General features: G+C 36.7%; 3 protein-coding genes and 1 non-coding gene across 6 annotated transcripts in view; all 4 read right to left on the bottom strand.

Moving 5' to 3' along the window:
* Nucleotides 1-2,775, bottom strand: part of lgals8a (galectin 8a) — an 8,152-nt gene extending 5,377 nt beyond the window's left edge. Inside the window, exons 1-5 of one of the 2 annotated variants that reach the window (XM_037749940.1) lie at nt 2,625-2,775; nt 1,456-1,544; nt 1,070-1,280; nt 384-506; nt 211-282 (exon numbers count right to left, since the gene is read on the bottom strand). In XM_037749940.1, coding sequence (XP_037605868.1) covers nt 211-282; nt 384-506; nt 1,070-1,280; nt 1,456-1,544; nt 2,625-2,663 — 534 coding nt within the window. In that variant the 5' untranslated portion in view covers nt 2,664-2,775. The remainder of the gene's footprint in view (nt 1-210; nt 283-383; nt 507-1,069; nt 1,281-1,455; nt 1,545-2,624) is intronic. The other variant, XM_037749941.1, reaches the window with a different exon arrangement.
* Nucleotides 2,776-4,604: 1,829 nt separating this feature from the next.
* Nucleotides 4,605-8,189, bottom strand: LOC119476552 (ribonucleoside-diphosphate reductase subunit M2). 2 transcript variants are annotated; one of them, XM_037749933.1, is made up of 10 exons: nt 7,897-8,189; nt 7,564-7,632; nt 6,714-6,860; nt 6,493-6,609; nt 6,235-6,368; nt 6,046-6,140; nt 5,804-5,937; nt 5,578-5,682; nt 5,432-5,455; nt 4,605-4,823 (listed from the first exon to the last, which is right to left on the bottom strand). In XM_037749933.1, exons 1-10 carry the CDS (start codon nt 7,984-7,986, stop codon nt 4,671-4,673), a joined length of 1,068 nt encoding a protein of 355 aa, XP_037605861.1. In that variant the 5' UTR covers nt 7,987-8,189; the 3' UTR covers nt 4,605-4,670. The 2 variants fall into 2 exon arrangements, with proteins under 2 accessions (XP_037605861.1, XP_037605860.1); XM_037749932.1 differs by having other exon boundaries at nt 5,342-5,455; nt 7,897-8,187.
* On the bottom strand, nt 4,944-5,081 carry LOC119477626. The gene has a single exon (XR_005204282.1). It is a non-coding gene; the product is annotated as a small nucleolar RNA SNORD94 (small nucleolar RNA).
* Nucleotides 8,190-10,657: 2,468 nt separating the features above from the next.
* arid1b (AT rich interactive domain 1B (SWI1-like)) overlaps nt 10,658-27,694 on the bottom strand; it is a 59,133-nt gene continuing 42,096 nt past the window's right edge. Inside the window, exons 20-29 of the mRNA XM_037749892.1 lie at nt 26,362-26,723; nt 23,456-23,616; nt 21,702-21,845; nt 21,308-21,445; nt 17,929-17,977; nt 17,346-17,448; nt 17,091-17,200; nt 14,938-15,052; nt 14,344-14,824; nt 10,658-12,682 (exon numbers count right to left, since the gene is read on the bottom strand). Of these exons, the coding sequence (XP_037605820.1) occupies nt 14,381-14,824; nt 14,938-15,052; nt 17,091-17,200; nt 17,346-17,448; nt 17,929-17,977; nt 21,308-21,445; nt 21,702-21,845; nt 23,456-23,616; nt 26,362-26,723 (1,626 nt within the window). The 3' untranslated portion in view covers nt 10,658-12,682; nt 14,344-14,380. The remainder of the gene's footprint in view (nt 12,683-14,343; nt 14,825-14,937; nt 15,053-17,090; nt 17,201-17,345; nt 17,449-17,928; nt 17,978-21,307; nt 21,446-21,701; nt 21,846-23,455; nt 23,617-26,361; nt 26,724-27,694) is intronic.

Here is a 27,694-nt window from a genome sequence, read left to right as displayed (position 1 = left end):
GAAATATTACAACAAACTTTTTAGATTTATAATGAAATTAAAGTAAACAAATCCTCACATTTAGGAGGCCGTGACCTCCACATGTTTGGGGTTTTATTTGATCAATGTTGACTAATAATGTCACCGATCAATTTTCTGTATATTGACTGATTGATTTTTCATCTCTGATGGGAGAAAATGTGAAAATTAAACTTAAAAGAACAAACTAACTGTCTGATGAGGTTTCTGATTCGTCTCTGGTTGTTCCTGTTTGGTCACACTGGCTGCAGAAGAAACTTCGCTCTAAAAACAACAACAGCACAACATCTCTTTCATCTTCATCACAAGTTTTATCACATGAAGAAAAAAAATAACCACAAACTTTGCTTTTGAAAAGGACTCACAGGGCTCACGGGGAGGATGCCGACAGCTTGAACTTTGACCTTTCCAGATATGCACAGGGTGTCGACTCGCTCCAGCTCCACTCTGTGTTTATACTCCAACACGTGACCTCCGTTCACCGCCACCTGCAGCAAGACGACACTTTACTCAAGTAAAAAAGTAAAAGTAGCACTACCACAATATTAAAATACTCCATTACAAGTAAAAATGTCACTTAAGTAAAAGTACAGAAGTATTATCAGCAAATGTCTCAAAACTATTACAAGTGAAAGTACTCATTAGGCCGAATGACTCCTTTCATTGTGTTTTATTATTATAGATTCTTATATTATTCTGTTTTTATCACTAATGAGTTAATGTTGTAGTTCATCAATGTGGAGATACTTTGTGTACTACCGGGTAGATTAGTACTGCATCATATTATATGAGCACATCATGTGTTTTTAAATGTAAAAAGTAGTAGCTGTCAGATAAATGTAGTCCAGTGCAGTAAAAAGTACAATATTTACCTTTAAGATGTAGTGGAGTAGAAGTATAAAGTTGCAAAAAATGGAAGTAAAGTACCTCAAAACTGTACTTATGTAAAGTTCTTAGTAACATTATAATATGCTGAAATCTGACTTGATGAACAAATTAAAAAGTCTTGATGTTATATGTGAATATAAATGTAATGTGTGAGGACCATCACCTTAAACGTGTTTTTCAGGACGAGGATGATGAGCTCGAACGTCTCCTCGACAGTGAAGGGCTTCACGTACAGGATCTCCTCTCGGCCCCAGCGCTCCTTCTGCAGCGAGTTGCAGACGATACACGGCGACTTTTTGAACCTCGGGTTGAAGTGAAACGCCACGTCGGCCCTCGGTGTCACGCTGCTGCCACACGTGAAGTCCACCTGGAACCTGCAACAAAAGGGACGACAGGTGAGTCTTTAAGCTGGCTGAGACTAAAAAGTACAAAAATAAACTTAATATTCTTGATGTTTCTGTGTATCATTTCAGACGGACATGTTTGGTTTGGACTCTAGTGGATCAAGTAGGTTTTATACGGTCTGTATTTTGTGTTGCGAGTCCTCACCGGTCAGCATCAGACGGTACTGAGCCCTGAATCAGAACCATCTCCCCCGGCAGCAAACCACCCAGGATCGTCCCAGCGAAGGGGATCGCCTTGTGGGGAAAAAAGTAAAGCAAGTAAAAGTAAAAGTCATTTTAGAAGGATGAGATAAATGCCGAATTCCCCAGGAATACTACAAAATTGAGTTAAGTATTTTAGACATGTTATACAAGATAGTGAATTAATATTTAATTAGGCACTAACTCTAAATGGAGTTTGGTGTTTCTTTTATTGACACCAAACTCCATAGAAATTATGAACGTTTTAATATTTCATCAAGTGTCTTAAAATACTAATTAGCTAAATTACTTCACCTAAGTTGATCAAAAAAGTAAAAAGAGGCACCTTTTAATTCGGCGTACATGAAATAAACCCAACTAGAATCGAAAGTAAATTTTATGAGGTGTAATTAAACAGTGTCATGTATTCATAGTCTGAAACAAAACTTTCATCTGCATATTTTACTGATATTAAGTTATTTTAAAGGATTATATAAATGCCGAATTCACCAGGAATACTACAAAATTGAAGTAAGTATTTTAAAAATGTTATACAAGATAATGAATTCATATCTAATTTGGCACTAACTCTAAATGGAGTTTGGTGTTTCTTTTACTGACACCAAACTCCATAGATATGATCAACGTTTTAATATTTCATCGCGTGTATTAAAATACTTATTAGCTAAATTACTTCACCTAAGCCGATAAACAAAGTAAAAAGAGGCACTTTTTAATTCGGCGTACATGAAATACACCCAACTAGAATCGAAAGTACATTTTAGAAGCCTGATAAATGTACTCGACAGAAGCGAGCAATCTGAAACAAAACTTTCATCTGCACATTTTACTGATATTAAGTTATTTTAAAGGATGAGATAAATGCCGAATTCACCAGGAATACTACAACATTGAGTTAAGTATCTAGACATGTTATACAAGACAGTTTAACGTTAAGTATTCATTAATTTGTGCAGCTGATTCAGAGTGTAAATTGAGCGCTTAGCTTAGATGCTAACTAACTAGCATGCTAACCGACTAATCCTCGATAATAAGTCAATTTAACTATAATGATTAAATGAATATTAGTGTAAAAGATCATTTAACATGAGATGAACACAGAGGGCATCTTACCGGGTTTAAAAACGTCTGTCTCGGGTTAGAAACCGACATGTTGGAGCAGAAGAGCTGCGACGTGAAGCTCTGAAGCTACTTTGGTCTTTTGTTTTCTTCCGTGTTCTACGTCATCACGGTTGTTGGTTACCCGGATGAGATCAACTTCCGGCTTCCGGTAAACAAACGTTAGGATTAAAATGTTTTTTCCTTTAATCGAAAAAAATATATATAATATAAAATATAAAATTATATGTTAGACGTGAAAATGATTAGTTAATGTCTCTTTTTGAATGTTTTTTTATTATATTAAAAACAGATTGAGTTCCGGTGTGATGACGTAGTTGTCCGCTCCTTTACAGCCTCCAGAGGTTTGGTAGCAGGTCAACTCAAGTCTTATGATTCTTATAATGATTCATTAACAACCACCTGACTTCATTTATGAGATTACACCACTTTTAAAAACAAATTTGATTAAATGAAATGTCCTACATGTGTTTGGAATATTTGTTTAAAAAAATATGTGGTTTAAAATTATTATTTAGATTATAATGATCTTTGTCATTATAATCTGGTACAATGAAATAAATTAAACTGAAATTAATTACAAAGCATTGCTGAAAATACAGAAAAACTGAATAGTATAACTTTATTACCCCCAAAAAATGCTAAGAGTTTAAATATACTGCTAGAAAAGCTTGAACTGTAATACTGTCAATTCACTTTACACGTTTACAGTGGTGAATGCTATACATTGTAATAAATAGATGTTAAATCTGTTTACATTCCAGTTTATTTTTATTACTGTTCTCCAGTCTCCCATAAATATTTTATACATTTCTATCTCTACATTTTAACTTCTGCACTATTTTATATCTTGTGTTTTTACTTGCATGATTCTGATATATATTTAATGAGTATTGTTGGATGGAACCTGAGATGTAAGATTTCCAAAGACTGCTTCTCCGTAATTGTTGTGAATAGGACAATAAATAAATAACTTATAACCATTAGTAAAGAATTTTTTTCGTTTTTTTTTAGCCATTCCCTCTGAAATAACGATGCTTTTCAAAAAATGTTTTAATGTATTCGCTCCATGTTGGTAAACTGACACACTAACAGGAGAAATATGTTTTTCTACATTTTAAAGAAACAAAACAGGATGTGGTATTGCTTCCTTATGTTAACTTTTATTGGAATCATTTTATTTCTAAGGCATATTTGTGAAATCCAGAATCGGTCATGTTTTCTCTATCAAAAATAGGCGTAGTATTATGAAAATAAAGTCATAAGTTTAAGTAAAAAGTCGGAATATGAGAATAAAGTCATAATATTATAAAGTAGTAATTTTACTCCCATTCTTCTGAGGTTGAGTTTCTTTCTGATAGACAGTAGGAGCCGTGGATCAAACCGCCAATCTTGTGGTTTAAGGACGACCCGCTCTACCCACTGAGCTACAGCCACCTCCATTTTAATCCAAATATATAAATAAATTGTGGTTTTATTTTGGACTATTGCTCGGCTGGTAAGTTCCTGAAGAAAGTGAATAAGCAAAATACTTTAAATATTAAAAGACTATTAAATCTCCTTCGACCGTCCTAGCTGTGTTTAAACCAAACTCTAAAGTAGACATGCAGTAATGAACTGAATTGAGGCGTTTACATAGTTAGATTTGATTTTATTACAAAACTGTACAAACTAAAACAAACACCACATATTAGGTCAATATAAAAACATTCTAATAAAAAAAAATATATATAAATATAAAAAAAACAGGGTTCTGATCCGAGTTCTACCAGGTTACCTGCTGAGTTTAACTCTGTTTTATACATTTTACTCAGTTATCCAGATAATAAACCTGGTGTGTGGACCGACCCTGGGCTGCAGTGCCTTCACCGTCTCTGCTCCGATTCGCTGATAAGCTCATTTAGTCTTTCGACCATCTGTGAGCTGAGCGGCCGTCATCCTGATATTAAAAAAACAAGAGTTCTGTACATGTAGTTCCACTCGTTCAATGAGAACGTTTCTGAAATGTGTGACTGAGTGTGGCTCGCTCCACCTCCGTCCTCAGAAGTCGGCGTCCATTCTGAAGGTGTTGTCCGTGGTGCCGGACATCACGCCCATCCTCTGGTACTCGCCCACACGCTTCTCAAAGAAGTTGGTCTTTCCCTCCAGAGAGATGTTCTCCATGAAGTCGAAGGGGTTCTCCACCCGGTAGATCTGCAGAGACACAACACAGCAGAACCCAGGTCAGTTTGTTCTGGGTTAAAGAGGAACATCTCAACATTTGTTCTGTCAGAGAGGAACTCTTCATTCAGAGTCCAGCGTTTGAGGCGGCGGTCTGTTCAGACGGCGTCTGTCTCGTGCTGCTGTTGTTCTGTCGGCGAACCACTCGTCCTCCAATCAGAACGTCTGCAGCAGCACTCAGCCACCATCATTGGCTGAGGTCCGTACCCCTGCGCGTCTCATCATCACAGACTTGAACCTCCTCTTCTATAGAGCCCATCCTCCTCCTCATCTACAGACCTGAACCTCTTCCTCGTCATCTACAGGTCTGAACCTTTTCCTCTACGGACCCGATTCTCCTCCTCATCTACAGAACCCAAACCTCCCCACCTACAGGCCTGAACATGGTCTACAGCCCTTACCCTCTTTGTCTCTAGACCTGAACCTCCTCTATTGCTAGACCTGAACCTGGTCCCCTACTGGGAGCTGTGGTGTTGTTGGGATATGGTTACCTTTGTGAAGCCGAGCTCCAGCAACAGTCTGTCGGCTACAAACTCGATGTACTGCTTCATCAGATCACAGTTCATCCCGATCAGCTTCACCGGCAGAGCATCCGTCAGGAACTCCTGACAATCAAACCAGTAACACGCCATTAAAAACAAACCACCAGTGAGACCAGTTAAACCGTCAACTGACTGAAGGGGAGAAACCAGAACAACATGACGGGGATCCGTTAGTGTCCACCGACCTGCTCGATCTGCACGGCGTTCCTGATGATGTTGGTGACGGTTTCTTCCGACGGTTTGTTCACCAGGTGTTTGAACATCAGACAGGCGAAGTCACAGTGCAGACCCTGAAACCAGTAACACCAACCAGTCAGAACACACAAAGTGAAACCAGTAACACAAAACAGATCTATAATCAATAATGCAAGTTAATATTGATATTATTGGTGATCTATAATCAATAATCACCTCGTCTCTGCTGATGAGCTCGTTGGAGAAGGTCAGGCCGGGCATCAGGCCCCTCTTCTTCAGCCAGAAGATGGAGGCGAAGGAACCAGAGAAGAAGATTCCCTCCACGGCGGCAAAGGCCACCACACGCTCTCCTGGAGAAACAAGAGTTAGGATCAATACCTGATACCAGATCAATATCAGACCTGATGATCAGCACCAGGAACAGGAACACTGCGTGGCGTCACGGCGAGCAGGTTTACCGAATGTGGCGCTCTTGTTGCCGATCCAGTTGATCGCCCAGTCGGCCTTCTTCTTCACACACGGCAGCGTCTCGATGGCGTTGAACAGGTATTCTCTGTGGGTCATTGAACGCACCGTCAGACACCAGTACAAACCAGCAGAGTCCACTACAGACCAACAGGGTCCAGCACAGACCAGCAGCAGCTCACCTCTCTTGGGGCTTCTTGATGTAGGTGTTGATGAGGAGGCTGTACATCTCTGAGTGGATGTTCTCCATGGCGATCTGGAAACCATAGAAACACCTCGCCTCCGTCACCTGCACTTCCTGTGTGAAGCGCTCCACCTGGTGGTCACACGGAGAATCATTCAGTGAGTTATTTTCCAAAATAAAAATGTATATCTTTGAACAGTTTGACAAAATAAAATAATTTAAGGCGTTGCCTTGGAAATAATAAATAACTGCTCACCAGGTTCTCGTTGACGATGCCGTCGCTGGCGGCAAAGAACGCCAACACGTGAGAGATGAAGAACCTCTCGTCGTCCTTCAGAGAGTCCCAGTGCTGCAGGTCCTTGGACAGATCCACCTGAACAAACACAGGAAGTTAATGTGACATCATCAACACCCGGCGGCTCCGTCTGCACACAGACTGATGACCTGAACTACAGACGGACTCGGGTCCACGTTTACCTCCTCTGCAGTCCAGAAAGAGGCCTCGGCCTTCTTGTACATCTGCCAGATGTCGTGGTACTGGATGGGGAAGATGACGAAGCGACGAGGGTTCTCCTTCAGCAGCGGCTCCTCCTCACTACGGCTGCTCTTCTTCACGGCTTTGGGCTGAGAGACAAAACACAAGTCAGTGTCCATTTAACAGCTCGTCTGTCTTCACAAGTTTAATGCTGCACTCAGAGCTCATTTTAACGTCTTCGTCGGTTTCAATGAGAAAAAATGATCTTCAACTGTTTCCTGTGTTTGATATTATAATTTATATCATAATAATATGCACATTAAATTAATAAATCAAACTAGTTAGTGCAAATTAATCCATTATAAAACTAGAGTTATGGCTAATGGAAAATCCTGTGGGTTCAGATGATGTTACACATTTACTGCTGCTGTTTAAAGAGGAAAATAATGTTCAGGTATCTTATCTTAACTGTTATTGATCAACTGCAGATTAATCAATATTTTATATTGATGGTTTATAATGGTCTAATTTTGGCTGCTAGCAGTGAAACACATTTGTGGGAGAAATAATAAATGATCCAGAATGCATCAACATTTAGACAATAAACTGAACCATTATTATCATTTAATATCTAATAAATAAAAGCAGTAGCAGGTGAACATCAACAGTAGCAGCTGTTCCTCCATGTTGGCGCCAGAATGGACATCTTTCGGCGCCACATGAGTCCAATAAACAATAAACAACCCAAACTAACAGCCAGAGACTGTGATGATGTTGAACGCAGAGAATCTGTCTGTTAAATGAGATGAAAACCTTTGAAGCTTTCAGCAGATCTGATCAGACTCAACTCACCGCAGCGTCACTGAAGATTTTACGCGCCGTTTTAGACGCCAAGATGCGGGTCGTGTTCATGCTCGGTGGCTGAAAGAGAAACAAACAAACAATAAATCATCAGAGAACAAAAAAACACACCTTCATTCTGAATTAATACGGTTTTATTTGATTATTCAGACTGAAATACACATTAAGATTCAGGTCAGTCAGACTGAGCTGGACACAAAATGGCTGCTGTGATGTTTAACTGAATTTAAACTGTTTTAACGGTTCTAACGGTTAAATTTAAACTGGCCGTTTTAACGGTCAAACATTTGAATCATCAGGCAGTTGGTGTGTTTCTGTTCTCACCGTGTTTTCTTTGTCCAGCGACATGTTGCTGATGTTGCTGCTGAGGGAGTTCTCATTCTTCACGGAGAGAGGAGAGCGAGTAGAAAGCATTTTGATGAATAAAAAGATAAGTTAACGTACTAAAAGGTGAAGTTAAAACAGAAGAAGACTAAACTAGCAGTTGACACACAGACGGAGCGCTGGAGGAGACTGAAGCGTCTTCTGTTGTCCGCTCGACCCTTTTTATATTTGAAATATTCGCGCTCCTTATAGAAGCAGCCAATAGAAACGCAGCTCGTGCCGGCTCTTTAACACTGACGCTGCGACGGAGCCAATCAGATTGCGAGGAGAGCTCACGTGACTCCCGGGCAGATGCGGGAAATTCGAAATAGAAGAGAGGGCTTTGTTTGTGCAGGGTTACAAAACTCATCGAAACCGCTGTTACAAAACTATCACACAAAGAGCTTACACAACATGTCTGATTGTGACAAAAAACACACATTTGTTTTACATTAAAAACTGTGATTCTTAAATAGAGTCATAACGTTAAAAGATGTTGAAACTATGCTTTAGTTTTACTAAAGAAAGTTTCTCAAAATAATGATTTAGAATCTCAAAATAATGAGAAAACTATCACAATGACGGCAGCAACATTTTATTGGAGTAATGTTGTTAGTGATATTGACTTATATATATATTAATATATATTGATCTTGTTAGTGATATTCACTGGAAGGAAGTTTGATCCTAACTGCAAAAGTTCTTTCTAACAAATCAGGTAAAAGAGGTGTCATTTAAGTTGATCCACAGATTCTATCCAGTGAAACACTTCTTACAGAAGTTAAAGAGTGCCATAGATGTAAATTGTTCCTTCTGTGAATCACATCCTGAAACTCGCTCCTCTCATTTATTCTGGTCCTGTACATTTATATGTGAATTGTGGAAAGATATTTTATACTTGTTAACATTTTCTCAGATTCTGCACTGTACTATAGAAATATTATATTTGGCTGCTATGGTTACAGTGACAAAGACAGTAATGCATTTGTTCTTATTAATTTAATTTTAATTCTCTTGAAGTTCCACATTAACAAAAAGCAAACTAATTTCTTTGTATTTATGAAAGAAATGGAATTATATCTGTCAACAATCTTTTCCTTACAAAACCCAAAAAGCAATGAAACCAATGAATGAATGTAATGTCTGTAATGTTTTGTTTTGTTTCCCGCCGCCGCCCTTTCTTGTGTTTCTTCCCGTCACATTAAGGCGTTGTCACCACAATTTAGCGCCAAAATATGAATATTACACACCAGGTACTATATTAACTCTACATTTAGAGGGGTCATGTGTTTGCTCGGGTATGATAACGTGAAGTGGAGCTGACTGTCTGCGCTTTAATCTCAGAAAGTGCTAATCTGTCAAACAAGAGAACAAGCCGGCAGTTTACAGTCACTTCGACAGAATAAACACAGATTTAAACACGTTATTAATGTGTATTTGTGACCACGATTAAGTGAACGTGTTGTACCTTTCATCTGTTCAGGTTTCAGGCTCTGAAAGGGACAGTTTAACTTCTTTTTCCCTCTAAAAGCAGATGTTATTAAGTTACTTCCTGCTAACCGCAGCCGGCCGGAAGATAACTGATCAGCTGTTTCCGGCTTGCTACGTCAGCGAGAGCTCTGATTGGCTGCTCGGGAAGACAACGACAGAGTCTGTAAAGTTACGTCACAGTCAGAGACGCCACCTGGCGGCTGGGATGAACACCTGCAACAAATAAAGCAATAAAGCAATAAAGCAATACATAAATAAATAAAGCAATAAAGCAATAAATAAATAAAGCAATAAAGCAATAAAGCAACAAATAAATAAATAAATAAATGAATAAATGAATGAATAAATGAATAAATGAATAAATGAATAAATAAATAAAAAAATGAAAAAATAAATATATAAATAAATAAATAAACAAATAAATATATAAATGAATTAATAAATAATATACTTTTGTACTTTTGCTTAAATAAAATATAACATATATACATATATACATATATGTATATATACATATATACATATATATATACATATACATATATGTATATATATACATATACACATATATATATATACATATACACATATATATACACATACAAATTTATATTTTGACTAAGCAAAAGTACAAAAGTATCAATATCATGTAATTTGCAGACCGAGAGTCATTGTCATTATTTTTAGACACATCACATTAATGAATCATATTGAATTCTTAAGCAACTTGAACCCCCCTTTATTTTTGTGTGTTTTATAATTTATAATTTTATTTATTTTATCTTTTTATATAATAATACTTTTTTTCTCTTTTCACTCACATTTGTAAAACACAAAATGTAATTTTTGCATTGAACTTACCTGTAAAACTGAAAACCAATAAACACACACAAAAAAGTATTAGTATCAAAATATAAAGTACATAAAGTACTCATTATGCAGAATGGCCCATTTCATAATAACATAATATCACTGGATAATTATTGATGCATTTAAGTCTTCATCAATATAATGCTGCAGCTTGTAAAGGTGGAAGCTCATTTTAATGACAATCATTATTATTATTTATTTATTAGTTGATTATATTTTGTTTTAAAGTACAGTATTTGCCTCTGAAATGTAGTAGAATAGAATAATAAATTAGTACTACAAGTACCTCAACATTGAATAAATGTACTTTCCACCACTGCTTGTAAATGTATATTTAGGCAACAACCAAAAATTAATTGGACATATTTAAAATGATTTATTCTTTTATGCTTTAAAATACATACAAAGTGACTTTCTTTTTTTTAAAAGAGTATGTTTTATTGAAATCCACAGTTGCTAATGAAATAGCTGGAGGTGTTCTTGGCACAAAACCACAATTATTATGAAACTGAATGCAAAGTGGCACACAGACTGGACGTTATCAATCGTCCAATCAGCAGGTTTGTGTCTCCCACACTGATTGGATGTCAACGTTCATTACTAAGATACATCATCACCAGAGTGAAGATAACATGACGAGTGATTCAGAGAGTCCTGCAGCCGCCGGGCGTCCTGTCAACATCTGGACACAACAGTTCACTGTAGTTTCACGCCTACAATTCCCAGAAGGCAGTATGGAAGCCCGTTTCCGCCAATGTGATGACAAAGAAAAGATCCTGTGAGTCAAAATAATGACGTAGAAATATAATAAAATAATGAGAAAGTTTCTCAAAATAATGAGTTTGTATCTCAAAATATCGCCATTATTTTTATTTTGACATAATTACTCACTATTTCAAAATAATGAGAAATTTTCTCAAAATGATGACTTAGTATCTCAAAATGAGAAACTTTCTCAAAATAATGACGTAGAATCTCAACATAATGAGAAGCTTTCTTAAAATAATAATGTCAAAACTCAAAATAATGACGCAGAATCTCAAAATAATTACATAGTATCGTAACATAATGAGAAACTTTCTCAAAAAAAATGAGAAACTTTCTCAAAATAATGACGCAGAATCTCAAAATAATGACGCAGAATTTCAAAATAATGAGAAACTTTCTCAAAATACTGATGTAGTAATTTAAAATAATGACTTAGTATCTCAAAATAATGACTTAGTATCTCAAAATAATGACTTAGTATCTCAAAATAATGACATAGTATCTCAAAATAATGAGAAACCTTCTCAAAATAATGACGTAGAATCTCACAATAATGACTTAGTGTCTCAAAATAATGCCATTATTTTTATTTTGAGATACTAAGTCATTATTTTGAGAAAGTTTCTCATCATAATGTCTTGCATAATCTTTTTTTTTTTTCAACACAAGGCTAAGTTTTCATCTTATTTTTTTCTTTAACTGGCAGAAATGGTCTTCCATAAGGCAGCGCTCAGGTGAGCATTCATCCCCTGTCTAGAAAAAGATCACATCCAGGGCAGCGAGTTAAAAAACAACATGTCAGTGATTATTTTCAGTTTATCTCAGCTTCGTGCCTCACTGCTGGGTCTTGTTAAAGCCGACACAGATTTTACATTAAAGAAATAAAATAAAAAATAAGGCATTTATTGTTTTTAATTCAATCTCATGTCGCTGACAGCTGCCACAGGGTTTCTGCAGGTTCACCAAGTTAAATGATTTTAATACCTTCTAGGCCTTATTTTTAAGGATGTTTATACTCTGACAGAGGAGCTTCAATAAAACTGTTCGGTGACACACAGCTGCACTGCAAAATTCACGAGATAAAGTTCATCAAAGTTGAACTTGACACGAACATTTTTGCGTGGATTTACTTCACTTTTGCGAGTCAATCCGTTAAAATGAATTAAAATCTCTGGTGTGGCCGGGGGCTTTGCAGAGGCGAACATCTGGCAGTGTTGTTGCTGCTCCGCTCGACACAAACTGATGAACTTTGAGAAACTCAGTCCTGCTTCGTGTTTTTCTCTTTCCTCTCCGCAGAATCAAAATGAAAACCTGAAGATTCACGTCGGGTCAGTTAGCTCTTCTGAGAATAAGAGTCAATTCTCTTTATTAAAAACTTCACAATCCACCGCTTGATTTGTAAAAAAAAAAGGTCAGTCGTTCTGACTTTGGTCCTGGCCCGACTGCGGCTGAAGGCGGAGGTCCGTTTGGCACCGGAGTAGCTTATTCTGGGTGAAATGTTTGTTTTGTTTTAGCAGGAAACTGAATTTGACCTCATCAAAACCACAGAGGAGCGTCAAACAGGGAGGAGGAGGGATGCTGCATATGGAGCCATAGGAGTGCCATAAAAATAATATATCTGTAAAAGAATAAGAAAATACATGTGGAAAGACAAATAACAAAATGTAAAAAAAAATAATTATAAGCATTTTCATTTATTTCTGTATATATTTATTTATATATATATATTTATAAATATATATTTATTTATTTTTCCTTATAAATTACTCTATTTTTTCAGTTTTTTATTTTTATATATAATGTAATTTATTCATTTTGATCCCTTAATTTTTCCTTATTCTTTTCCCTATAGTTTTTGCTATTCCTTAAATGGCCAAGCTGTCAATTAACTGGCTTTACTTGTTTATTCTTTGATTTATATTTCTACATTTATTTTCTTATTCTTTTACAGATTTATTCTTTTTTTATGGCACTCCTACAGGAAGGAGGAGGGATGCTGCATATGGAGTCCTAGGAGTACTGTAAAAAATTATAAATTTGTAAAAAAAAAATTTAAAAAAAAAATGTGGAAATATGAAGACAAATAACAAAATATAAAAGAATAATTATAAGCATTTTCATTTACATCTGTATCTCTATTTTATATATATATTTATTTATTTTTTCATATAAATTACTCTATATTTTCAGGTTTTTTTATTTTTATTTTAACTGTCTTTACTTGTTTATTTTTTTCATTTATTCTTCTTTATATTTCGACATTTATTTTCTTATTCTTTTACAGATTTATTCTTTTTTGTATGGCACTCCTATGACTCCGTACCTGTAGAGATCAAAACAGACGGAGGACAAAACATGACTTTGGTCCAGCAGATCAGCGGGTCAAACAGAAATGGTGAAATAGTTAATAATGAACATTTCAGAAAAGGACATTTTCTTTGCTTTACAGTGTTTACGCCGGCGTCTATTTGTTATATTTTTTATTTAAAACCCTCTGGAGTTCAGGGTGTTTGATTTATAGTAACATAACTTTATTAATAATATCACGTAGAGACTCATTTATGTCTGTAGACCATAGAAATGTTATAAATTATTTTTAGATATTTACAGGCAGACGGAATTGGATAAAATTACTTGAACATGTAGATTTCTTACATTTTTCTGCTATAATAATAATAATATATTAATAATATTTTAAGTGATAATAATTAAAGATTTGTACATATTTATAGGCACGTGTCATTTTTGTTGTATTTCAGGGTTTCCTGGCAAGTCAGACTTGTGAGGACGGTTTTAAAAGAAGATAAAGAAAGACAATAATGAATGCAGAGAAAGTCGGCAAATATTAATGAAAATGAAGCTGGACTCCAGAGGGTTAAAGAAAACCCACCAAACTTTTAAAATCGCCTGTTTGCAGGAGAAGCTCCGCAGCAGTTTGGAGGTTCTGGTTTTGGACTTTCTACTTTTTACTCCGCTACGTATCTGCACTGATGGATTGACGGACTCTCTGTCGTGTCATCAGCCAAGTTTCCATCTAAATTTTAACTAAATTTCCAGGAAACGTCAAAAGAAACTGCAGATGTGATGTTTTTGTCTCTTCAGTGACGTTTAAGTCACATGATTGATGTACGTCATCATTAATTCACCATGTCTGTTTCTGTTTTACACCTCAGACAGGAAACAGTTTACAGATATTTAGATGTTTTTTTTCTCAAATTTCCGTTGTTTTTTTACGCGTAAATTAAAAATGCTGATAAAAACGGGAGGATGTAAACTCACGGGACTGAAGTCAAACAGGTGAAAATTAAAGAGATGTTCAGACGGAGCTGAGTTTAACCAGCCCTCTGACGGAGTCCTCGTGCAGAGCGTCCTGACTGGAGGGGTCGTACAGGGCGGCGGGGCTGGGGACAGGCGGGTGCGTGTGCGGGTGCAGGTGCAGGTGGGCGGGGCAGGGCAGGGCGCCCTGCGGCGTGCTGCAGGGCGTCTCCTCCGGGCTGACGAAGTGGTGGTGGTGGTGATGGTGGTGATGGTGGAGGTGGTGGTGGCAGTGGGAGTCGGCGGCGGCGTCCCTCAGGGTCAGAACGTCTCCCCCGCAGGACGGCAGCGAGGGCTGGGAGGGGGCCAGGTAGGCGCAGGGCCCCGCCAGCGAGGTGGTCTTCCCCGGCAGAGGGGCCAGGACCACGGGGTCGCTGTGGAGCAGAGGGGTCGCTGCAGCCTGCAGGACAAACTTGGTGCTGTGGATGCACTGATCCTGATCACACTGAGGACACAGTTCACAGACAGGACATCTGTTCATCAGCCCTAAATTATATATAATATATAAACAATACATAATACATGAAGTGATCAGCAGTGACGTCGTCCTCCACCTACCATGTGACTGTGGTGCTGGGTGGAGGCGTAGCTGCTGCTGGTCCCATTAGACTGGTTAGACTGGGAGACGGTCTGTGGTGTGTCGGACTGGATCAGACCTCTCCTGTCAATCAAACTGGGACACACACAGAGAAAAACGGTGTCTCACTTATTCAATTTAATTCAAATTCAAACTTCATTGACATCATGTTCTGATGAAAATACCATATAGGAGTAAAGTGAATAATACCTACAGATAATACATTAAAAAGTAGTGATGATGTACTACAGTACATGGAGTCAAACTACTTACTGATAACACTTATTCTATTTTCTTCTGGGGGTAAAATGTAATAATAATGTAATAATTTTCAAATATTGTTCAACATTTGACTAATAATTAAAAAAAATATTTTTCACATATTTTATTAATACTTTTCAGACATTTTTGGGATAGTTTTCTGACATTTTTCACATATTTTACCCATAATCATCGGATATTTTTTCACACATTTGACTAACAATTTGTGGATATCTTTCACATATTTTTGGGACATTTTTCAGATATTTTTCATTTATTTTACTAATTATTTTTGGACATTTGTTACATAATTTTCGGATATTTTTCTCATTTGTTTTTCACATATTTTACCCAAAAATTTCGGATATTTTTCACACATTTGACTGACAATTTTTTGGATATCTTCCACATATTTTTGGGAAATTTTTTCAGATATTTTACTAATCATTTCAAGACATTTGTTACATATTTTTCTGATATTTTTCCCATTTTTCCCCCATATTTTACAAATACTTTTCTGATATTTTCAAATATTTAATGTATTAGTTATAATGTTGGACTGTTTGACTAAACAAACACAGTGAAGGTGTCACTTTGTACTCTGGGTCATTGTGATGCCATTTCTCACTATTTACACTATTATTACAAACTAGACAATCAATCGATAAATGGAGAAAATAATTACTTTAACTTACTTTAAAATTAAATGTTAATATACTTTACGTTAATTACATTAATGCACGAGTCATAATCTAATGATAGAATAAATAAAAGTACAACAGTCACACTTTTAATACTTTCACCACATTTTACTGATTATACTGACATACTTTTACAGTGTGGTATTAGTACTTTTAATGCAGTAAACAATCTGAATACTTCCTCCGTCACTGGGTATGTTGATTGACAGCGAGATGAACCAGTCGCTTCGTGAACTTTTAAATAGAGCGGGACACTTTTTGCTAATTGACCTAAAATCACGTTTTCATGTGTTCAGATGGATTTCACCACCTGTCGTCCTCGAGGTGTTAGCAGGTGGAGCCAACATGTTAATAAGTTCTCTCACACACACACACACACACACACACACACACACACACCAGCTGGTGATGGACTAACAAGCAGACTGTGTAATGAATCAGTGTCCATATGTTCAGTCCTGGAAAACAAACATCTCGTCCACCGTCGTCTCTCCAGAGGTGGAGGAAGTACTGACATCTTTTACTTTAGTAAAAGTAGCAGTACTAGAATTTAAAAATACTCTGTTACAAGTAAAGTAAGTAAAATGTTTTTGCTGTATTATATTCCGTCTGCCTCTCTCATCAATCACATATTCCTCACTCTGCTGACACATGCTCTTATGTGTCAGGCTGCCCAGTCACCTCCATCAATCAACCAACTAATCAACCAACCAACCAACCAACCAACCAACACAACCAACCAATCAACCAATCTACCGACCAGCCAACCAGCCAACCAATCAATCAATAAACCAAGCAACCAACCAATCAATCAATCAATGAACCAACCAACCAACCAACCAATAAACCAACCAACCAACCAATCAACCAATCTACCAATCAACCAACCAACCAACCAACCAATAAACCAACCAACCAACAAACCAATCTACCAATCCACCAACCAATCAACCAATCAACCAATCAACCAATCAATCAACCAACCAACCAACCAACCAATCAACCAACCAATAAACCAACCAACCAACCAACCAACCAATAAACCAACCAACCAACCAATCAACCAACCAACCAACCAATCAACCAACCAACCAACCAACTAACCAACCAATCAACCAACCAACCAACTAACCAACCAACCAACCAACTAACTAACCAACCATGTGACTGACCTGGGAGGCAGAGGTCCACACAGAGCAGCGCAGCAGTTTGTCAGGATGTTTCCGTAGCTGTAAGGGTTGTAGTTATCCTTCCCTCGCTTGGTGGACCAGGACCCTTTAATCTGGATCGGGACCAGACCAGGACAGAAACAGAGAGAGGAGTGTTGGTTCAGTTCATCAGAGCCAATAAATATCACGGTGGTTACATATTATTCTCTCTCTAGTGACCTCTCAGGGACACTGAGGACCACAGCTTTGTATACTCACGTCCTCGTTGGTGGTCTGGTTGGAGCTGATCAGGTAGGTGTGGAACCCCGACAGACCCACAATCGACCAGACGGAGAAGAAACACACCACCACCTCCAGGACGGTGCAGCACAGAGTCAAGGTCCAACTTTACATACTGCAGAGTGAAAGCGAGGCTAAAAGCTGAGGGACTCATTTATTAATATTTATACGTGTTGGGTTGTCAGTGATGATCAGAGAAAGAGGACTAAAGAAGAAACTAACAGAAAACAGAAGAGAGTGAAGAAGCTGGATGTGAATGAGGCCCCTCAGAGCGTGTGACACAAGTGTGACCTTGGCAATGCATTATGGGATGTATTGACCTGCAACGGGTGACTGCGTCAGAGTCATTGATTGATCAGAAACACATGATATTAACCTACAAAGAGATGGGGGGAGGGTATGAGGAGTAATTAGTGCCTCTGAGCACAATAAGATGCCACAAACACAAGCAGCGTGACCAGATATAAACACAAACTGAGTTCTTATATAAACTATGTGTATGGATTATTTACATGCATGAATTTACCTTGATGATGAAACCTTTAAACTAATGAAAGGATATCTGGCCGGACTGTCTTTGAGCGCGCTCAGGAAACCCGTCCGGTTCGATCCTGCAGAGACGACAGAAGGCGTGTTCAGGTTATTCAGTTTGTAAATAAATATATTAAATATTTTACACATTCCCGCACGGAACTGCACAGTTCTTTCATTTTATATATATATATATACAGTATATATATATATATATATACTGTATATATATATATATATAAATTTATTTTTTATTATAATTATTATTATTATTATTATTATTATTATATTTTGTTTCATGCACAGGGTTTAAATAAATATGGAAGTATAAAGATAAATAACAAAATATAAAATAATAATTATAAACATTTCATTTATTTTATTTATTTATAGATTTCTTAAGATATACATTTTGTTATTTTTTGCTAATTTTTTTCTGTATACTAATAATCAATGAAACAGAGGAGAAAAAAATGATTAATTAAAAAAATATATATTTATTTTTATTATTCGTTTTTTTTCTTCTCTGTTTTGTTGATTATTATTTTATTAAATATTATTTTTTATTTTATTTTATATAGTATATTGTATGCTCGCTAACTAATATTAATCAATTAGTCGATTGACAGAAAATTAATTGGTAAGAGGTCATTTTACTGCACATCGAGTACTTTTCTTTTCTACTGTACTTCAGAGTAAACAGCCGTGATGGACTGAAGTCGTCGGCACACAGAGATACTGATGTCTAAATTTACATCTTGCAGATCAAAGACTCTCTGCTGATCTTTTTATAGCCCCTTTGCTAAAAACAGACAACAAGCAGCGCAGTGTTGAGAGGAGGAAGACACGGGTTCATCTCAGACAGTCGGCTGGTTGTTAAGTCTGAAGCTGAAGCAGCCCGAGGCTCCGGCTTCCTGTTTGTTTGGACCTGCGGGGCAGGAAAACATCAGCAGCCTCGACGCACAGAATTAGATTAATGACGCACGACGGAGGAAGAACAAGACGAGTTTAGATCCACAGACACAGAATCGATCAGCAGCTTTAAATCTTCATTCCAGGGAGACGTGGAGGGAGATATAATCCATCTCACCCAGCATGAACATGAAATATAGAATAATATATATGTTTTCTTGGATTACATCTTTCCAGTTTTCTTCCCTTCCCGTATCAGTAGTGGAAGGAATATTCACATCTTTGTTTTTATTTTACTGCAGCTGAAAAACAGCCACGATGGCTAAACTGAGACATTTACAGAAATGTCCATTAATGTGTACTGTCCCTGTAACGTTTAACTGTATAAATATATAAATACATAGATTTTTACTTTCTCTTTTTTTATCTGTACCTATTTCAATTTCTGTCCTTGTGCTGCTGCAACTATGGAGTCATAGGAGTGCCATAAAAAAGGATAAATCTGTAAAAGAATGAGAAAATAAATGTGAAAATATAAAGAGGAATAAATTAAAGAATAAACAAGTAAAGCTTGTTGATTGACAGGGTGGCCCTTCCAGGAATAGCAAAAACAATAGGGAAAGAATAAGGAAAAATAAAAGGAATGAAAATAAATAAATTACATTATATATAAAAACATTTTTTAAAGAAAAAATAGAGTAATTTATAAGCAAAATAAAAAAAAAAAAAATGTTTATTTAAAAAATAAAACAATAAATATATACAAACTAAATGTGAAAATAAATGAAAATGCTTATAATTATTCTTTTATTATCTTTTTTTTCAATTTCTTTTATATACAACACCTGCATTTCTTCTCTGAGATCAATAATGGTTGATACTTATATTATCTTATCTTAACATATTTTATCAGTGGTGGAAGAAGTATTCAGATCTTTTACTTTGGTAAAAGTAGTAATACCACAATTTAAAATAAAAGTCAAAGTCAGGCTTCAAAACGGTAGTCCACTGAACAATGGGTGACGTCACGGGGAAGTACAAGTCAAGTACAAGTACCTCAAAATTGAGTACAGTACTTGAGTAAATGTACTTACTTACTTCCACCACTAAATCCTGATCTAATGGCTTAAAATCAAAAGAGATATTTTACGTTTTGTCCGAGCCTTTACAGTGTTTGATTTGTTTTCCTTCTCTTCTATGGTGAGACTTTACAGACGCAGATATATTCTGTTAAACAAGGAGATTTTAAAAAGAGAACCGCGCTGCATAAAGTGAAGAAGCTGACAGTAGAGATCAGATGACTGAAAGAACTGAACTCATCACAGTAATCAGGGTTTAGTATGTTAACAGTCTGATGCAGCAGAGTCAATATGAACTGATCGATCAATCAATCAATCAATCAATGACAGGAAAACAGACTGCAGCCTCAGCCTCTCTCTGACAGCCTGTCAATCACAGGACAGTGGGCGGGGCTTAGCACGATCGATATCTCATCAATAACACCGATGAGAAGCTGCTGCAGAGCTGCTACATTATGACTAATGCATTAACATTAAATATATTAAATTAATCAGCTATCTGTAACTACATTTTACAGCTATTTTATTAATTTATTTATTTATTTTATTTATTTATTTTTAGTCGATAGAAAGAAAATTAATTTTGATGGCTGAAGTCAGTTTTTTTTCCTGATGTATTTTTTTAAATTTCTATCTTAAGAAATTATATAGTTACAGAGTATACGGACAAAATATAATAAAATTAAAATAAAATAATCAACAAAACAGAGGGAAAAAAAGAAATGTTAATAAAACTAACTCTTTTTTAAATGTATTTATTTATTTTTATTACTTTTCTTCTCCTCTGTTTTGTTAATTAATATTATTTTCTCTTAAATATATTTATTGAATTTTTTCTCCACTGTTTTGTTGATTATTATTTTATTATTATTACTATTATTATTATTATTATTATTATTATTATATTATTTTAATTTTATTATATTATGTTGTATGCTCTGTAACTATATAATTTCTTAAAATGCAAAGAAAAAAAGAAAAAATAATTTTCTGTCAATGGACTAATTGATTTATGGACTAACTGTTTCAGCTGTACTTGTATAAACTATTTAATTTATAACAAAACATCAGATTTTATAAACTCCTTGTATGTTTTGTATGAAAAAAACCTTAATCTGCAAAGTAACTAAAGTTGTCAGAAAGTAGAAAGTAGCATGAAAAGAAAATAGTCAGGTGAAGTACAGGTACCTCAAATGAGTACTTAAGTACAGTACTTTAGTAAATGTACTTAGTTACATTCCACCACTGCCGAGAAACAGAGAAACAATGTCCAACAGCTGAAGTCTTTTTATAAAGAAATCAATAAGTGAATCACAGAAGAAACAATAGAAACAGTGTGTGTGTGTGTGTGTGTGTGTGTGTGTGTGTGTGTGTGTGTGTGTGTGCGTGTGTGTGTGTGGAGGCGGCGGCGTTACTCACTGATGATGACGTGTGTGATGACGAAGGCAAAGATGAAGATGGTGAGGAAGGAGAGCGAGAGGATGAACAGGTAGAAGAAGCGGTAGTTCCTCCGTCCAACGCAGTTCCCCACCCACGGACAGTGATGGTCGAAACGCTCTGACAGGAACAAACAACACGGCTTTTCACAATAAAACTAAAACTAATATCATGTTGAACATCTGTCTCCTATCATCTCAAAGGGACGAACGTTTACTGCAAGTACGGGAAGAAGTAGTGCAGTAACAGTATTTCTCTCTGAGATGTAGTGGAGTAGAAGTAGAAAGAAGCAGAACGTGGAAATACTCAAGTAAAGTACAAGTATCTTGACTTTGTACTTAAGTACGAGTATCTTGAGTAAACGTGTCAGACTGACCGACACAGTTGTCACACAGGCTGCAGTGTGACGCTCGCGGCGGTCTGAAGATCTTGCAGGTGAAGCAGTACTTCAGTTTGACCGTCTGTCCGTTGATCAGGACCTCTCTGGTGCGAGGAGGCGGTCTGGAGCAGCCGGTCGAGTCTGAAGACACCAATAAAACAAACAAACACAAACAAATAATCAACGACACGTCAGAGCATCCGTCGTGAGTTTACCTGCTGCTGGAAACACTGAGAACCAGACAGGACAACTCGCAGATAAAAGATGCTTCTTAACATCACACATAATCATTTAATCCATTATTAAATACAAAATATTGATTAGAGGAGCTTTAATGTCTTTCATGGGTGGATTATGAGACAATAGGCCCCACCAGCTCTCCTACCAAAGACTCAGACTTCATAGTTGTTTAGCCTCATGTTCTGGTGTCTGTATCTGTATCTTTGTCATCGTTTTGTGTCTCTTTGTAGTTGCATTTTGTGTCTTTGTAGTTGCATTGTGTCTCTCTGCAGTCATTCTTGTCTCTTTGTGGTTGTATTGCCCCTTTTCATTGTCGTTGGGAGTCTCTTTGTGTCTCTTTCCAGCTGTTTTGCATCTCTTTGTAGTTGGTTTCCGTGTCTTTGTAGTTGTATTAGGTTTCTTTGTGGTAATTTTGTGTCTCTTTGTAGTTGTTTTGTGTCTCTGTAGTTGTTTTGTGTCTCTTAATGGTTGGTTTGTGTGTCTTTGTAGATGTTTTGTGTCTCTTTGTGGTTGTTTTGTCCCTTTTTGTAGTTATTGTGAGTCTCTTTCTGCTGTTTTGCATCTCTTTGTAGTTGCTTTGTTTTTCTTTGCAGTCATTTTGCTCCTTTTCATAGTCGTGAGTCTCTTCGTGTCTCTTTCCAGCTGTTTTGCATCTCTTTATAGTTATGTTGGTCTCTTTATGGTCTATTTGTGTCTCTCTGTAGTCACTTGATGTCTCTTTGTGGTCATTTTGAGTCTCTTCCCGGTTGGTCGACCTGTGAGTCTCTTTGAGTGACATCTTATAGGTGAACGCCAGGCGGGCCTAAAGGTCCAGAGCCCGGCAAACCCGTTCAGTACTCTGTGACTTTGGGAAAACTTTCTTGTCCGTCTTTAGTTTTGTTTGTCAGACAGGAAGTGAAGATGTTGTTTCAAGCTGTGCGTCACAGAATAAATTCCTGACCAAACAAAACAAAACAGTAAAAAAAATAAATAAACTATTTCTGTCCGTCCTCTCACACACTGAGCTGAGCTGCTTCTTCTCTCCATATTTGGTCGTCCTTCAGAGCTCCGGCTCTTCTGTGATTGACAGCTCAGTCGCTCCACAGATTCTGGATCCACCGTGAAAAAATATATAAATAAATATATAAATAAATAAACAAAAAAAATAATAAGAGGTTTCCAAAAATAGATCAGAGAGCCTCGACGGTGACGTTCAGTTTCTGTGGAAACTGATTCTGATTCAAGACACATTTCTGACAGAGCGGAGGTCTGAGGAGACGTCATGTGACCGAACACACACACACACACACACACACACACACATTATACAAACACTGAAACAGACTACAGCCAGGAGAGCTGTGTCTGTGTGATGGAGTCCGTATCTCTGGACTTGTTACTGCAGGTTTCTTACCTGATATGAAGTTATAACATGAGAAAATGACAATAAACATATTTTGGGGGGGAAAAAAACAACTCTTTTCAGGTCAGATGGAAAACTGTAAAAGTAAAGACGATGAAAACTGCCTCACCGATTTGCCTCTCAAGGTCGGCGGCCTCGTCCGGCGTGGCCCGGGGCAGGACGCCGGGGTCGGTGAAACTCGCCCTGAACAGCATCCCCATCACGAAGACGAAGAGGACGCCGCCGACCGCCGGGATGGCCGGGGTCAGGTTGGACGCCAGGAAGGGACAGCTGAGGACAAATCAAAAACAAACGGACGTTGTCAGACAATTATAGCAGGTCTGAATTGACATTTGAATAATTGTCCACCGTACGGCGGAGCGTGACTTTAAAAATTAAATGTCAAACAGCTTTTCCCTTTTTCATTTTTGTCCAAATCTTTTTTTTATTGGATTTTTTTGCAGACATAGCAAAGGTCCCATGTTGGTTATGGTGACACAAAGGGAAAATAAAAATAAATAAATGTATAACTACATAATTTAAAACAATAAAAAATAATAATAGTAATAAAATAAAATAATTTTAAAAAAGTAAATAAATAGAAAAATTAAATAATAAAAGAGAGGAAGAAATTCTATGAAATCAAATAATGGACTTAGCTTAAAAAAAATAAATAATACATTTAATTTTAATATGGTCATAGAACACCCATATAATAAGAGTGTGTGAAAATTAAAATTGGATTATTGCATAAAAATAAAAATAATTTAAAAAAGTAAAAAAAATGAAAATAAAACAATAAAAGAGAAAAAAAATTCTATTAAATCAAATAATGGACTTAGCTTAAAAATAAATTAAAAATGAATATGGTCATAGGACACCCATACGATAAAAGTTTGAGAAAATGAAAATTGGATGATTGCATTTAAATTTTTACTCAAATAACACATAAATATATGGAAAACTATAATGCTTCTGTGGAATTACATTTTCACGTTTGCATTATCATTTTAATAAAGTCTCCTATGGGCTTCCATACATCAGGCTTATAAACTAAAGCATGTAAAGGACCAGCATGCACCTACACGATTTATATATATATATATATATATATATATTTTTTACCAGAATAAGAGGCAACATGATTGATGATTATTTTGTTGCTCTGTTTGTTTGCTTTGAAATAAATAAACTTCAAAGAAAACTTTATTTCCACACGACATCCACGCGGTGAATCAGCAGCCTTTTGAAGTTCTTCATACTGTCTTTAGTCAATATTTTACACATTTCATCAACACTGTGCAGCTCCTTTTCATTTTAAAACAGATATATTTTACATATTGTTTTTATATTGTAACTTTTTATTTTATATTTATGATTCAAAAAGATGTTTACAGCTCTTGTTTGGGCTCTAATCCTTCCACAGTGAATATATATGAAGTTCTGCATATATGAATAAACGTCTGCTCTGACAAATCAGTCTGAATGTGTGTAATCCTCGGTATGTGGATCTGTGTGGTGGTTTTTCAGGGACCTGGTGTGAGGTCTGGCGTCATCAGTTAAATGAGAATAAACTGAGAGATGATTCTGAGGCGTCTCAGATGTGACACTCGAGGGGGTAAATTTAGCTACCGACGACGTTTCTGTCGCTGTTTTTGGCTGCAGAGCTGAAAGTGACAACCTTTACCTGATCACACTGACTGCTCTCATTATAACCACACACACACACACACACACACACGCACACACGCACACACACACACACACACACACACACACACACACACACACACACACAGACACTTCCTGTGGTGTGTTTGTTGTGACTAAATCCACCGAGACGAATCAGAGAACTGAAACACAGCGAGGAAAAATCAGCAGAAAACTGCCTGAGGTTTGGTGGAAAAAAAAACTACAGACACATTCCTGTCACAGCTGAAGGACACAGATACTTTACTATATATATACACACACACACACAGACATATATAAACATACATACATACATACATATATATATACACTACATATATATAAAAATATACATATAAATATATATATAAATAAATAAATAAATATATATATATATAAAAATATTTTAAAAATATATATATAAATATATATAAATATATATATATATATATATATATAAATAAATAAATATATATATGTATATATATGGTGTTTCCCAACCTTTATTTCTGACCTCATAACAATAGTTGTGATATTTTAGTATGTAGTATTTTTGTTTTTTTAATAAGAAAAGTCACAAATAATAAACAGAAATATCTTTTCTGTCACTTTAATCATCCAGTTATAATATAGTATATATTAATAGTTATGTAGTGATAATAACACTCTTTTCCAAGATTCCACGCAATAAAGATGATTTTAAAAAACAGAACTGTGGATAATTAATCACGACACGACTGTATATTTACTCAAGCGTTGCACTGAAGTTTCTATTTTAAGGTACTTGAATACTTTACAGGAATATTTCCATTTTTTCTGATGTTAAGTAAACACATCTAAATACTTCTTCAACCTCTGAAATTATTAACATTTAGCTTATTTATAAAGCAGCTTTCAAGAGGAGACCTCACAAGAATGGAGACATTAAAAAAATATTGAAAAATATAAAAAAAAAAATATATATATAGATAGATTGATAGATAGATAGATAAAGAGATAAATAGATAGATTGGTAGATAAACAAATAGATAAATTAATTAATTAATTAATTCATAGATAAATAAATAAATAAATAGATAAATAAATAAATAGATAAATAGATTGATAGATAAATAAATAAATAGATGAACAAATAAATAAATAAATAGATAAATAAATGAATAAATTAATTAATTAATTAATAGATAAATCAATAGATAAATCAATCAATAAATAAATAGATACATAAATAGATAGATACATAAATAAATAAATAAATGAATAAATAAATAGTCCCCATCAATGACTTCTCTTCTATTATGTCTAATGTGTGCGTGTAACGTGTGCGTGTTTGTGTGCACTCACTCGAAGGTGAAGAAGAGGCCGCAGGTGAGCAGGATCAGGACCAGGGTCAGGTAGAAGACCCCGGTCTGCCGGGCCATCATGATCCTCCCGTCGCAGTAGAACCGGTTCCTCCCCGGGAACAGCTGCCACTTCCTGCGGGGGGTCGGGCTCCTATGGCCGGGGATAGAGAAGAGGAAGGACGGCTCGGTTCCTCCATCATCCTGGTCCTCCTGGTCCTCTGGGGGGGCAGACCTGGTGCAGATCTGGTTGTACCGGTGCTGCTGGTCCAGATCCGCATGGTGCATCTGAGACATGTGTCCTCTCAGGTGAGACAGGTAGAGACAGGTGGAGACAGGTTTATTATAGCAGAGCTGCTGCTGCTGCTGAATCCTCATGCATCCTCAAAATAAAAGCACATCTGATCCTGAATCTTCAGCTTTTATTTTGTAATATTTCGTAAACAAACGCACGCGCACACGCACGAGGTCCACAGGAATCCATCAAACCCAGCAGAACCCATCAGAACCCATCAGAACCTCAACACCAGAACACCTCAGAACACCTCCTCCTCGTGCACCATGCAGAGGATCCCCCTCACATACTGCAGCTGTTTGTACATCCAGGGGGGGTGATGGATCCGGTTCTGGTTCTGGACGGGGAGACCTGGACGTGGACCAGGACCTGGTGTGAGCCGGGTCCGGATCGGGAGACGGCTGCTCTGGAGGATCAGAGAGTCTGTGAGGAAGAGGAGGAAGAGGAGGAGGATGAAGAGGACGTGTAGAGCATCCTGATCTGCAGACCTGCTGGAGCTCCGAGCCTGCACAGATCCTCTAGTGAGGAGATGGACCACTCTGCAGAGAAAACAAGAAACCGGAAAACAAACTGAAAGAAACTGTTTCAACCTGTTTTCAGTCTTTATGCTAAGATCATTTTTGATAAGAGAATATTTATTTACATTTTGTAATTGTAATTATCTATATGCATTTCTACATGTGTTTTTATTAAAGGGACTGTTTGTAACTTTTTAAGCGTATAAATGTACCAGGTCTCTGCTCCTCTGCCTGCTTGCCTTCACTCACACAACGCGCACGTTCTCGCTGTCTCGTTCCACCTCTAGATGTTCATGTGCGCACACTACACACTGCAGAAGAGTTAGTTTAGCTCTGAGAATATCTAGTGAATGTACAGTGGACGTTTGTGCAGAAATAACTGCTGCAGCTCCTCCAGACCAACAGAGGCTTCCCGTGTCTTGTGAAGTGACGGGGCTCCGCAGTGAGAAACGTTATTGTCTCCGACCGGGTGCCGGAGGGAGACACCGGCACCCGGTCGGAGACGATAACGCTTCTCTTCCTGC

This window comes from Sebastes umbrosus, chromosome 18 (assembly GCF_015220745.1).
Source record: "Sebastes umbrosus isolate fSebUmb1 chromosome 18, fSebUmb1.pri, whole genome shotgun sequence".
Classification (NCBI taxonomy): domain Eukaryota; kingdom Metazoa; phylum Chordata; class Actinopteri; order Perciformes; family Sebastidae; genus Sebastes; species Sebastes umbrosus.
Note: the sequence above shows the minus strand (reverse complement) of the source record. Positions and strands in the feature narration are given on the sequence as shown.